Source organism: Leucoraja erinacea, chromosome 2 (assembly GCF_028641065.1).
Source record: "Leucoraja erinacea ecotype New England chromosome 2, Leri_hhj_1, whole genome shotgun sequence".
Lineage (NCBI taxonomy): Eukaryota > Metazoa > Chordata > Chondrichthyes > Rajiformes > Rajidae > Leucoraja > Leucoraja erinaceus.
The window spans coordinates 44,678,108-44,692,603 of NC_073378.1; the positions used below are offsets into that span (position 1 = coordinate 44,678,108).

Here is a 14,496-nt window from a genome sequence, read left to right on the forward strand (position 1 = left end):
CTGGGGATCCCGGATGGACGTGAGGTAAGAGATTTAGGGACATCTGGACAGTTCCAGAGGAAAGTACATGGGGAGAGGGTGGTTTGTGTGGAAAGAGATGAGTGAACCAAGGAGGTGTGGAGGGAGTCATCTATCTTTAAACTGAAATATAACTGCCTGTTCCACTGTCAATTCGACTTTTTACTTAACATCAATTGTGATTAAACTTAGAAGGGCTGACTCTTGTGCCCTAAATAAGAAATGTGAATGGTAATTTTCTCCTCCTAGTGTGGGATTTCTTTGTCTCTACCTTGAATCCTGTTTGAAGTAGACTGACTGAAATTAACAACTCCTAGTGTGAAAGTTCACAGGAGTGGACTTTCGTGCTGTTCTATACCAAAGGATGCTGCCTATTATGATGTGTGATATATATTTTTTCAAATAGTAGAAACATCCTATCTTTTCGGCGTGGACATTTTAAGCTGAAGACCTGTTCCTCTGCTGCACTGTTCTATGTTCTATGAAGGGTGTAAAGTCATATTTTTAATATTGTGAAAATGAGCAAATTGTGCAAAAGAGAGTGCTTCTGGGGTTTATTTACAATACAAAAATCAGGATGGTGTAAATCTGAAAGGTGGTTTTCATAGTAATGGATGAGATAATTATTCTAATATAAAGATTTTGTAAACATTCCTGGTTCTGGTAGAGCCAAGCGTCATTGTGACTTTGCAGACGAGCAACAAAGTGATGTAAATTGCACTTCCCGTGAAATATGATTCTAACTCAAACAAGCAATTATTTGTGACCCAAGGGACCTTCACTCGGCTGAACCTAGGAGTGGTGAAAACTTCATAGGAAAAACTGAATTTATTAGTGACTGATTCTGCTATGAATTGTGAAAGTGAATCATCTTTATGTTCAGAAATGGCAATGGATGTTGCAATTTTGACTCTGTGCTTTTCCTCACCCCAGTGTCTTCTGTTTTCGCCGTGCCCACTGTGAAACTACAGGCCGAAGTGGATGATAGTTCAAGGGTTTTTGGGAGAAGCAACAGCCATGGAAAAGGCTTTCTGAACCACAAGCATTGAGGCGTTCTGAACTCTGGTACCAATGTACCAATACAAAGGTAATAAACTAAAAGGACTGATTCTTTAAGAGGAGTATTTCTATGCTAACAAAAAAATACTATGGTGTGCTGTATTTCATTTTTAAGGATGACAATATATATATGTCGAAATATTTTTTTCCACCTAATATCAATCTCATTATGAGAAGGTTTTAAAATTAAAAGTTTTGCATGAAGTATATATTTCTGTAGTGTAAGTCACAAATGCCATTCTTAAGATTGTCAAAAGTACAAATTAAAAGTATAAATTGCTACTACCTACCCTTCCAGACTGATCAATGCCTTCCACTCTCTATTAATGAAATGGTGTCAAGTTGGGAAAAGGGGAAGTACAACAGGATCTGGGGGGTCCTTGTTCATCAGTCACTGAAAATAAGCATGCAGGTACAGCAGGCAGTGAAGAAAGTGAATAGCATGTTGGCCTTCATAATACGAGGAGTTGAGTATAGGAGCAAAGAGGACCTCCTGCATATGGAGAGAAGACAGGAATGGGGTACTGATTGTGGATGATCAACCATGATCACAGTGAAGGGCCGAATGGCCTACTCCTGCACCTCTTGTCTATTGTATTCCATCTCCCACCCACTTCCTCTGAACCATCCTCGCTCTCCCTTCTTCCTTCATTCTCCTGTTTCCTAACTGCCTTCCTCCTACCAGTTTTTTTTTTTCTCCTTCCATTCTGTTGCTTTTCCTCCACCAATACCCCACCCCGCAGAAGATAACTGACCAGCACAGTGCAAAAATCTGGGGAGATATGCACAAGGTTGCAGCTTGGAAATTCTCTAGCTCAATAACATCTTTCAATTGCTTGGTCTAGGATTATTTTTAAGACTGGAATTGATGGACATTTTGACATTGTGGGGGTTACTGGCAAAGTGGACTTGAGGTACACTTAACCAGGTGTGAGCAGGTTTGTGGGGCTGCAGAGCCTAATTCTACAGGTTCCTTGCTACGTTTCCAGGAGTGATACTTTTTGTTGTGGCTACTTTCACTGTAAGAGAGCTATATTGATGGTTATATCACTTATCCTAAACATGCTGCCTGCCTTTTTTTTTGTTTGAACCATTCAATTGAGAGGATATGAAAATGTACACTTGGGGATAGGCTAAAAGATTTGCAAACTTGCTTTTGTTGAACTACCTGTTGTTCCTCAAAAACTATGTATGTTCCTTTATAAATGGGACGAGACTAAATGGGACCCGTTGGGTTTTAGCTTCACATGGGAGGGCAGGTCCCCTAACGCAATATTCCAGCTCTCCACCAATTCCAATATTGCTGGCCAGTGGGGGGTGGGGGGGGGGAGGGGCTTTCTGGAGCGTTAGCATGGTGTTGTGGGCCAAAGGGACTGGTTTCCAGAGGGCTGGTATGAACATTGTGGGCCGAATGGATTCTTGGGCTGGCAGCTCAGTCACTGAGCCCACTCACACACACACACACTCACTCTCACACTCACAAGCACACATACACTCACAAACACACACACATACACTCTCACTCTCTCACACACACACTCACTGACTCACACACCATGTATATGGCAGTAAACTTTCTTGAATACTCACACGGCTGAGCACGGCCTCTCCACCTTGAGACTTCTGCAGTCAACGGCATTTCCGCAATCGGTGTCACCTATGCACTTACAGGAAATTACGCAATCGGCGTGACCTCTGCACTCACCGGAAATTACGCAATAAGCGCGATCTGTCCACTAAGCGGAAGTCACAAAATGAGCGGGACTTTTGAACCAAACACAGTTGGACCTAATAAAGCATTTATTCCTTCCAAACACAGTCGGACCTAATAAAGCATTGCAGTTTCAAGCACAGGCAGGGCAGTAGGCCAAACAACCCATGGCATTGTCATTAAGGGCTAACAAATCATTTATTGCAATTGCATTGCAGACTCACAGTTCAGCTGATTCATAGCTTAGAATGAGTCGTGGCCTCTCTCTCGCGATCTTGCAGAGTGACTGAGTCACGTCCAGGCACCCGGGGTTTTATAGTCCTGCCCCCCACCCCGGAAGGGGCATTACCTTCATCGCGGTGATTGATAGGCGAGAGGATCTCAAGGTTTATTAAACACTCATAATTATTTTATTTTTCATCAATGGGAAAAATCCTCGGGGCCTGCTCAGCGGAGGAGGACTGTGAGTAAGATGGCCAAAAATCATAGCGATATATGGTAGCGTTTTTTTCTAAAATCAATATACATTGCAGACAGGAAGTGGTCAAGATGACACTTTTAATAGTTAGATTAAACGAGTACTTACCAGTATGAAGTTTGATCTGTATTTTATGAGGAGTTACGGTGAGGGATTAAGTGAAGAACCCAGCAGGTACTGCGCATGCGGCATACTTCGAAGCAGCGGTGTGGAATCACAGAATAGACACAATATTTGAAGTAAGATAGTAAAGATCACGAGACATCAGTTTATTAGCTTGATCTATATAATGAGGGTGGGAGCGGCGGGCACTTAATCCCTCACCGTAACTCCTCATAAAATACAGATCAAACTTCATACTGGTAAGTACTCGTTTAATCTAACTATTTTACTTCGGAGTCACGTGAGTGATTCCGTGAAGACTTCAAAGGTCTGTGATTTCAAACCGTGTAACAGTTTTTATTTCACTCACTGCCGAAGTTTATGAGGGAGGAAGTGTTATCGTAATCAACCAGTTGATCTGCTTTCAAAAGAAACAGAAAGGTATTTGTTAACAATAACAACATAAAAGAGCTCCTCTGAGCTTAAATTAATATTGCAGTTTGTAATATTCTCCTGCAATTAAATCAGGTTTATCAACGGTTTATAATAAAAACAAAATGTTCTGAACGCCGTTCCCTTGACCATTCTGCTGTATTGAAAATGTGGTCAACCGGGATGTCCATTCGTTCAGCCGCTGATACCAATGCTGCCCTAGTGGAATGGGATTAAATGTATTTATTATCTATTCCGGCAGCTTTCGGTACCTGTTTGAGCCACCTTGGAGTGGTTTGGCTCGTACCCCGTCTTGGGTTACTGTGGTTGACCCATAGGCTTTCCTCTCCCTCTAAGATTGTGGGTTGTGTCTATATATAGTAGTAGATGGGTCACCACACTCAACCTGGACTCTGGTGGGTAGGCCCGGAATCCCACCAGTGAATTGGGCGTTCCTGGTCCATATAGCCATATAACGACTACAGCACGGAAAACACAGGCGATCTCGACCCTACTAGTTCGTGCCGAACTCATAATCTCGCCTAGTCCCATATACCTGCGAGTTAGATTTTACCAGACCTAAATATGAACGTGATGCGTCTGGGGTAATCACCATGTTATCCAGTCTGGTTTATGGAGTGACTGGACTCTGTGAGCGTGTACGAGAGCCATAAGCATGAGCGTTTTTTAAAAACATAGATTAAGCAAGCTGAGGGATCTGGCTGGTGCCATCTCTGAGACATGTCAATGTCACACCAATATCCCATACATGGGTATATACCTGGGTGTTTGGGGCTTATATTATAGTTGCCCTTCATACCTTCAGTGGATGGGATCCCATGCTCTGCTGACATGCTGTTTTAGATAAGCAGATAAGGCGCTCCATGCTGTATTTACGGCACTGTAACTCACCTTTTAGTCATGGTGTAGATGTTCCAGGAACTCCAATACGTCAGTGGTTGAATAGTTCGTTGTCCCTGCGTCGTGGCAGTATTTTACCCATGTTAGCTTTTAGTGACTGTTCGCAGGGATGCCGACATGGTGGTAATGGTTCCTTTGGATAATCCCAGTCCCTGGTAAGGTCTATTCAAACCCTGCACCCAGGAGTTTGATGTTTCCCTGGCATGGGTGGCTTGTGCCTGATACTGGGTTGAGTCAACAACCATGGTCCACTAGGGAAATCCATAGGTGACTCGCCCACCGTGTCGTGATGAACTGGGAACCATGGCTGTGTAGGCCGGTCGGGCACGTTCAATATCTCGGAGACAGATCCCTCTGTATTGCGAAGTGCCCGTCTGATGAGGCAGAAGGGAGGAAGGCAAAGCAGAAATTCCCCCTTCCAGCGTATAGGCATCTATCGCTGCTGCCTCTAATCTGGTTCCTAAGTCACATACATGGGTTACTGGTGATTCCGTCTTGTGCAACCAAATTGATATCTGGCTTTCAAACTGCTTAATAAATTTAGCAGATATTTAGGGTTTGACATCTATTGAATGTAATCATGGATTTTACCCCGTGACATGGTGTCTCCCACTGTGTTCTAGCTTCCTAGGACATAGGCAGCTGATAGTTAAAATGTCTTTTGACACACCATTGCCAGATTTGTTTGACCAATTTGTTGCACAATAATGATTATTATGCTCCCCATATGGTTGATATAAGCCACCACCATAGTATTATCAATCCGTAACCACATATGTACGTGCTGCATTTGAAATGCATATGCTTTTTAGCCCAATAGGCGATCACCAATCCCAAGTAGTTGATGCCCGGTATGTGTAGTAACGATGTTTGTGAATTGGTCCATCTGTTACCTGTGCTGGATATGGAGTTTAGTTGCTCCCCAGCCTAAAGTACTGGCATCGGTTTTTAATAACCAGGTTGGGATTGGTGATGATAATAGGGCTGAAAACTATGCCAAATATGTCGCCCACCACCTTAATTGTGATGTAGCTTCAGTGGGTACATTCATGATTTGATTATAGTGACCCAAGTGCCTTGGCAAAGTAACAGTCATATGGACGGAATTATTATTGAAGCCCAGATAATCCTTGGTAGTTAACGCTTCAATTCTGGTTTATCTGGGCGTGGGATAAACCTCAGCTTTAGGGAGCTGTTTCGTAGCTAGAACTGCTGCCACAGCTAATTCCTTTGTTTCCCCTAATATGAGGATATCATCCAATATATGCCATGATTATGCTTGTTTTCTTAATATTTTCATGGCCATTTATAATAGTTTAGGGCTGAGGTTAGACCATGGGGAATGCTATATGCTCCCATGGTTGCCCTAACCGGGATATCCATTATCCAGGTAAAAAATTTTTAGGTATCTATAATGATCCTAGTGTATGGGTATAAGATAGTTAGCATCTTCCATATCAATGCTCCCCATAGGTATCCTAGGGAGATCAGATGTCTGGCAGTGACAAGAACCCATGTCCATCTTAAAGTGTATATACTCAACAGATTTATTTAGTGATATTAGATCAATGATGATGCTACATTCACCATCTTTTGTAGTTTTGGTGAATATATTCGATACAAATTCCAATGGCTCATGTTTACTCCCATGATCCGTTTAGTAATGAGCCTTTCTAGTTCAGCTTGACCTTCTCACTTCTCTTTTCTTAGAGGGAGAAAATGCCCTTTGGGCGCATTGCTGAACTGGCGGTAATATGCCCAATTTGAATTCGTTTTTATCCTCTAAGACTGTTGAGTATATTTTAGTTATTTGTGACAGCATCCCATGCTTTATCCACAAGTGTAAATGCCCCCCCACGCAGTTAGTAGAACACCCTTGTTTAGTGTAAACGGGAGGAACCAGACTACCTACCTCCATGTTTGTTGTTTTTTCATGAAGGCGTAGTTTGCTGGTATGCTGGTGCTGTCGGTGGGGCGGCGCATCTTCCCACGGCTCCGCTCTGGGCCCCGTCTAAAAAGAACTTTGGGGGTAAAGTGAAGCGGTCGCCAGGCTTTCACCAGTCCTGGTTTTTGATTCACTGGTGGATGCCGAGGGGTGCTGCCAGCTGGGTGTTGGATGCGATGTCCTGCTCGTTCCATGGCCTGCCTTCATGAGGCGCACAGGTTTATCTGCCTCTCTTCCCGCAGCAGCGGTTTGCATAGCCCCATATATTTGGGGTTGCGGGCAGGTCTATATGCACCATTGTTCAGTCGAGTATCCCAAATTTGGGAACATCTTAGGCGTCAGCACCCTGGTAGTGCAATGGGATAGTCTCATCCTGGGAGAGTATAATCCGTGGAAAAGGCGAGCAAAGGCGGTAACATCTTGACCCTTCTGTAGAATTCGCTGCTTGTCTGCGAGTCTGCTGACCCAGCTGCCTGCGGATTTGCCTCTGGAAAGGCCTGCTCCTGCAGGACTTTTGTTGGGAAGATGGTCGCGAGGAGGAGCCATGTAGTGGCCCACGACACCCAGTAGCTCTTCCTGATCCTGCTCCCCTGGCATACTGCTGTTCTCGTCCGCCTGCCCAGCGTTTAAGCCAGCCCAGCCCTGGCCTCCTTAGCTAGCCTCAAAAGAGGGAGCAAAAGGGTGTGCTAAATTGGAGGAGGCATAGCTCAAACTCCGCTGTTGCATCAATCCCTTGACAAGGGAGATGGCTAGTGCAATAGCACTGGGGTAGGAGTCAGCTCCCTTGGCATTCAGCCAGTGCCCCTTTTCTCCTGGAGGTGAACTCCATGACCTCCTCTGGCTTGGGGAGACAGACATACTTATTTTGCCTTCTCCAACCTGTTCCAGTTTTGGAGGAAGTTGGCTCCTGTAGAACCTGTAAATTGGGAAGATTTTTCTCTTACCTGCATGTAGAGGCTGCCTGCCGTTTTCCAGGCGGCATTGTAGCGGTTCCCGGGCGGTGATTCTCCTGGTCAGGAGTCTGCAGGGCTGCTGGTCGGGTTTTTTAAACTTCCCGCCGGTCCGCTGCTGTTACCAAACAGCTGTTCAGCGGACCGGTATAGCGCAGCTCCTTGCAGCGGTCCGCAGCGTTTGCGGTCCGGGTAGCGCTTTTGGTCCGCAGCGTTTGCGGTCCGGGTAGCGCTTTTTCCCCGTCCACTGTCGGCTCCACGCTGGAGTCGAAACGGGGGCCGCTCACCATGCCTCTCTACTTTGCTCCCCCTGGAGCAAAAACCACAAGGCCCGATTAAGGTAAGTACTTACCTCTCGTTCCTTGGATGCGGGAGCTAGCCCGACTCCCGCTGGCCGCGTTGCACAGCTGTGCGATAATGCCGCATGCGCAGTACCTGCTGGGTTCTTCACGGAATCACTCACGTGACTCCGAAGTAAAATTATATAGATATCCTGTCCACCCTTATCCCTCACCCAGTTAAAGGAGTATTCCTGAGTATTAAAAACTATTAAAAACAGGGCTAAATGGAGTCATACTGGCATGCAAAATCTTTTCCCAGAAATGTATCCTTCACAAATGAAAATGTAAGCACGGTTGCCCAGAGTTTAGATTGTAGAGTTAGGTGAAGGAAAATTGGTAGACAATGGAGGAACCTGGGATATATTTTACATAATCACTTTTGGGATGTGGTTATCATGGTCCAGCCAAGATTATTGTACATTCCTAATTACCACCTTGAACACCGTGAACACCTGCATCCTTTGCTTGCAGTGATGTTGGGGAGAGATCCAGTGGTATACACAGTAATGCCAATATATTTCCAAGAGGGGATGGTGCACAATTTGGAGGGGAACCTGCAGGTGGTAATGTCCCAATGCACCTGTCGAAAGCATTATATCGGGAAGCATCACAGCTTGGTTAGGGAACAGCTCCATCCAAGAGATTGCAGCAAATTGTGGCCACTACCCAGACCACCACACAAACCAACTTCCCTTCCATTGACTCCATTTACACCTCAAGCTGCCTCAGTAAGGCCAGCAGCATAATCAAGGACAAGTCGCACCCTGGCTACTCCCTCTTCTACCCTCTCTCCATTTTACAGAAAGTTGTGAGTCTGTGGAATTCTCTGCGTCAGAGGGCGGTGGAGGACGGTTCTCTGGATACTTTCAAGGGAGAGCTAGAAAGGATAGCGGAGACAGAGGATATGGAGAGAAGGCAGGAACAGGGTACTGATTGGGGATGATCAGCCATAATCACATTGAATGGCGATGCTGGCTCGAAGGGCCGAATGACCTAATCCTGCTCCTATTGTCTATTGCACTCGTGTATTGTCTTTCAGCTGACTGGTTAGCACACAACAAAAACGTTTCACTGTACCTCGGAACATGTGACAATAAACTAAAATAAACTAAAACTAAACTTGCTGTCCTTGTCCCTGGGGAACTCGCAGATTTTGTTGGTACTGGGTGAATAACTGGATGCGTGATGTGAAAGTGATGAAGGGAACAAATATTTAGTGTGTGCTGTTCCATTACCTAAGAAGGACACAAAATATCTTGACTTCACACCTTTAGCAACAAATTACACAGAACTTCACTCCTCTTTAACTTCACATCACTGCATCATATCAAAGAAATTCCTTCTGTTCCACCCATATACTCCATCAACTTGGGTGGTATCTACATCGACCCGTTTCACTCTTTCTTATTTCTGATGAAGGATCCCGGACCTGAACCAATTATTTCTATTTCCACAGATGCTTCCTGACATGCTGAGTTCTTCCTGCATTTTGTGTTTTTATTCTTGCTAAAGGCGCAGCTTGTTTTGAAACATGGTCACTTGGGCTACAGATGGGATGTTGTCTGGGCCCATAGCCTTTGCTCTATTCCCTGCTCTCAGGCATTTCTTGGAATTCATGTGGAATGCATTGAGTTGGCTGAAGACTGGCGTCTGCGAAGTCGGGGATCTTGACGGATCGCATATTTGGCACTTGTGGCTGAACGTGGTTGCAAATGTTTTGGCTTGCTTCCCTTGGCATGGATTGGAGCTAATTGTTTCAAAATTAATTAAAATAAAAAGAATTGCTATTTTTTGGACATTGTAATTTGATTTCCAGTTCAAAGTGGAATGAAAATAGTTTTCTTTGGCTTTGATCAAGCCTACCTACAAGCGTATCCCTCCCAGCAAGAACATTTGCCAATTCTTTTCCATAGAAGCCTGTTTGTTCTTCACCTTGATCTGAACACGAACACCAGTGAATCAACTGGTATCCATGCTAGAAATCACCTGACTCTGACCACAAAATTTTAATTAACTATTGTCATCAAAGATTTTTGGCATTGGATGGTGAGACATTTGGCCTTATTCCAGAACTGTCATTTCTTACATTAAGTTTTTTGTTTCGATAAAAAGAAAACAACCATATTAAAAATATGATGGAATGCCTTTGAGGGTGAAAGGGTCTTTTTTTTGTTTCAATTATTTGACACGTACAGTTATTCGTGACTGGAAATAAGAAATGAGCATCTATGAATTGGATGCCATGAAGCATAAACAAAATGAACTTTTTGTAAATTTATTAGTTCATCAATGAAACAAATCTTGGTGCATGCCATAAATATAATCACAATCACGTTTTTGCATTGTTACCAAGTTAAAGGATAAATGAGCTTACTATTTCTCCATCAAATAGTTATTTTTGAGTGCTGTGGATGTGACTTTTTATAATAATGCGGTTATTTTTGCATATGCTCATGTTAGACATGAACTAGTTCCTTCCTTTTAACATGTTACCATTTTATAAATAGTTTTGAGTTTTTTGCAATATTGCTCATCAGTTTGCAATAACTGTGCATAACTGAACCTTGTGAAAAATGTTCACATGCAACTCTTCCAATTAGTCTGTTAGCTTAATCTCTGGTTGTCAGTTGGTCTAGAGCAGTGGTTCTTAACCTGGGGGTCGTGACCCCCTTTGGGGCTTTGCCGGGGGTCATGAAGGGGACACAAATAACATATCAATTTGTTGAGCCTATGTTTAGAAACCTAACAAAGGTACATACTACATACAGTGTTTTATTCACGTATGCGCGAACTGGTGCCATAAAGGTTAAGAATCACTGGTCTGCGTTCAGAGCTGTACCATTTATGCATTGGTCTTGTTCCATTTACCTTTGCTTTCAACCATCTTTAAATCTTGTGGATTATGGCAGACAGCATCTTTGGAGAGAAATGGACAGGCAACGTTTCAGACTGGGAGCATTCTTCAGACTGATGAAGAAAAGGAGATATAGCTGGCCATAATCTGGTACTCCATCAGTCTGAAGAAGGGTCCAAACTTGAAACATCATCTGTCCATTTCCCTCCACAAATGCTGCCAGACTTATTGAGTTCCTCCAGAGGTTTGAATTTTGCTCTAGATTGCAATGTCTACAATCTCTTGTCATTCCATTTTCCATTCTGTCTGTATCTCTTTCCACAGTTACTCGGTGACTTGCTGAGTGTTGAAGCATTATCTTTTTTTTAAATTTTGTTTTTCTTTTGACAATTGTAAGGGCTACATATTTCAACACAAAAACAACCCTCGTGCCAACTTTGGTCAGGCGACTAAAGGGGTCAATGCATTGAAGATCCAGATATTTAATTAAAATCCCAGGTATCATGCTTTTGATTGAAGACCAGATTATTTATCATCATCCTGGACCCTTGTATCGTGGTGTTGATGCTCTCTCATTATAAAGTGTCATCATGCTGAGAGAATGGAGCAGCTGGGCTTGTACACTCTGGAATTTAGAAGGATGAGAGGGCATCTCATTGAAATATATAAGATTGTTAAGGGCTTGGACACGTTAGAGGCAGGAAACATATTCCCGATGTTGGGGGAGTCCAGAACCAGGGGCCACAGTTTAGGAATAGGGAGTAAGCCATTTAGAACGGAGACGAGCAAACACTTTTTCTCACAGAGAGTGGTGATTCTGTGGAATTCTCTGCCTCAGAGGGTGGTGGAGGCAGGTTTTCTGGATGCTTTCAAGAGAGAGCTGGATAGAGCTCTTAAAAATAGCGGAGTCAGGGGATATGGGGAGAAGGCAGGAACAGGGTACTGATTGGGGATGATCAGCCATGATCACATTGAATGGCGGTGCTGGCTCGAAGGGCCAAATGGCCTACTCCTGCACCTATTGTCTATTGTGTATTGAATGAGCGAGCGTAATCATTGCCATCATCATTTTTAATTCATTTGAGCTAGTACCACCTCATTGTGTACAAAATCATGAGAGGAATAGATCGGGTAGATGAACATAGTCTCTTGCAAGGAGTAGGGGACACAGGTTCAAGGTGAATGGGAAAAGATTTAATAGGAATCCGAGGATAACTTTTTCACACAAAGGGTGGTGGGTGTATGGAACAAGCTGCCAGAGAAGGTAGTTGAGGCTGGGACTATCCCATCATTTTAGAGACAGTTAGACAGGTACATGGATAGGACATGTTTGGAGGGATATGGACCAAACGCAGGCGTGGGACTAGTGTACCTGGGACATTATTGGCCTGTGTGGCCTGCAAGTTGGGCCGAAGGGCCTGTTCCCACACTGTATCACTCTATGACTATGACTCTATGTTAAACATATAGTTACTTTTTCCACAACGCGCTTTATGTGTAGTCAAATTAAAAGGATTTGTTGTTACTATGGTAGTTTGAAAACAATTTACAATAATTTTGAAATAATTTAACCTTAATTTTGGAAGTGGGCATTTCTGAGCATTTTGAAATTGAAAAGGTAGTTCTCATTAGTTTTAAAACATAAACTTTGATTGTATTTCTGAGCACAATAAGATTGGTCAAAAAAACGTAAATACTTTAAAATATATCCACACACATATCTGATAAGATTTTTAAAAGCAAAGCACAACACTTTCTTTCAAGGAATCACAATTAATGCAGAGCTGCATGTTGCAATCATCATCTTTGAAGATCGCAATCACTTTCACTGCAGAGAAATGCATATATAAATCTTTTTATGGTAAGTTGGTTTGGTGACTGTGGTATTTTGCTCCTCGTATTATCTTAGCTCCAACAAGCCTTCATTCCAAAGTTATCGCCAAACATTTCCAAATACTCCTCCATGTCATTCTGGTCTACTTCATCAAACCCAGCCTCATTTGTCAACTTGCCATTATTTTTTCAGAGATATGTTCAATCTTATAAATGCACAGAAGCTATGTACACATATCCCTTATGTGGACAACGTGTGAGTGGATTGTCTTCCAAAAGAGCCCTGTTTTGTCCTCATTAAGAACATATTTAGAGTAGCTTGTTTCTTCACTTCCTCACACAGGCGAATATTATGCTGCCTCGCACAGTTCTTGAAATTGATCTTGAAAATATCGGCACTTTTAAAAGGTTCAACACCAGCCATATGTTTTCAAGTCTTGCCAGAAAGGCCCTTGCTGTTTCCACAATAACCATTAACCTCACGGATTCATGCCTTTGATTCTGCTCTTCCAACCACATCCTTAATCTGTTTTTTCATTCTCTCCATTCAAACATGTCAGTCCATTATAACATATTGTGCACTTGCAGGAATAACATTTTATTCGTACCTTTACCCTATTTGTTTGGACTGCTGACACTTCAAGATTTAACTATAAAAAATAATGCTAATCTTTTTCACTTCCATTGATTGCATCCAGCTTAGTATTAATGATTGTAACATGATGCTTTCGTAGAGGAGGTGTAGTTCTCAAAATGAATGGGATATTTTGAAGCAATCCTGAAGTGTGCGCAGAGGAAACTGATGAATCAATAAAAAATCTTTAGAATTTCAAAGACGATAAAATTGTGAGGGAGATAGTCCAAGATGCATTATCATTGATGATTAGCACGTTTCAACTGTAATAGTAGTAGAAGCCTTGTAAATTGAGGACACATACTATATTCTGTAGCTTCAGATGTGTAAGGGACAAATTTGCAACTTGAGTAATACCTTTATTTATTTAATGTACTATTTCATAATGTACCAAAGACATACATTAGTGAATTGCAAAATGCAAAAATGGCTCCAAAAAAAAAGTTTGCAAAAAAAAAGTTTCAGTGATAGGGAGGTATTAGGGAGCAACGAAATGAACATACGGGAATGATTTTGAAATTGAAGCATTCTTCGACAGGAAATCAATCTAAGCCATTGAACAGAAGAACGATGGAGCCTTTTCTGCAGAAGGCTGAGCCACATCATCATGGAAGTTAATGAATTTGCACAAATTGAATTTGAAAAGTAGATAACATCATGAGAAAGTGGAAAATTCGCAGAGTATGTGCAGCTGGAAATCATCTCTGGTTTCAGAAACCACATGATATACAATAATGCTGGTAAATTAAGTTAAAATTACAGCGTTTAGGTTTAGATTAAGTTTTAAATTACTTGGAAATTATGAAAGGATTTAAAGGTTTTAGAGGCTTTGGTGGATTTATGTAAAATTCCCGCCAAATCTTAAAACGTGAGCACTGGATCATAAGGATATCCCACTGTGTTTGTGTTCAAGGAAAGGCATTAGAACTGGTTTCAACCAGATATATTTATAATTGAATTCATTTAAACATGGAGCCATGCAAGTTCTTTACCCAAGAAGGGTGCAGAGAATCTGTTGCTGAGTATAATAGAGAGATTCATAGATATTTGGGGATTTGGTGAATTGGGCAATGTGGGGTTGGGACAGGACAGAGGATGTGGCTATCTCTTTGGAAAATGATAAACTTTAGAGGACAAATTTAATTTCTCATCAATCAAGGTTTTGTTCTTGAAGTATCACTGTACTGAATATACTGAAATATACTGAAGGAACACATC

General features: G+C 42.4%; 1 protein-coding gene across 3 annotated transcripts in view; it reads left to right on the forward strand.

Annotated features, from left to right (window-relative positions):
- cdk14 (cyclin-dependent kinase 14) overlaps window positions 1-14,496 on the forward strand; it is a 659,117-nt gene that overhangs the window by 522,369 nt on the left and 122,252 nt on the right. For 2 of the 3 annotated variants that reach the window (XM_055655908.1, XM_055655925.1), the window contains one exon: window positions 952-1,105. In XM_055655908.1, coding sequence (XP_055511883.1) covers window positions 952-1,067 — 116 coding nt within the window. In that variant the 3' untranslated portion in view covers window positions 1,068-1,105. Of the gene's footprint in view, window positions 1-951; window positions 1,106-9,413; window positions 10,046-14,496 lie in introns of those variants that run through there. The other variant, XM_055655917.1, reaches the window with a different exon arrangement.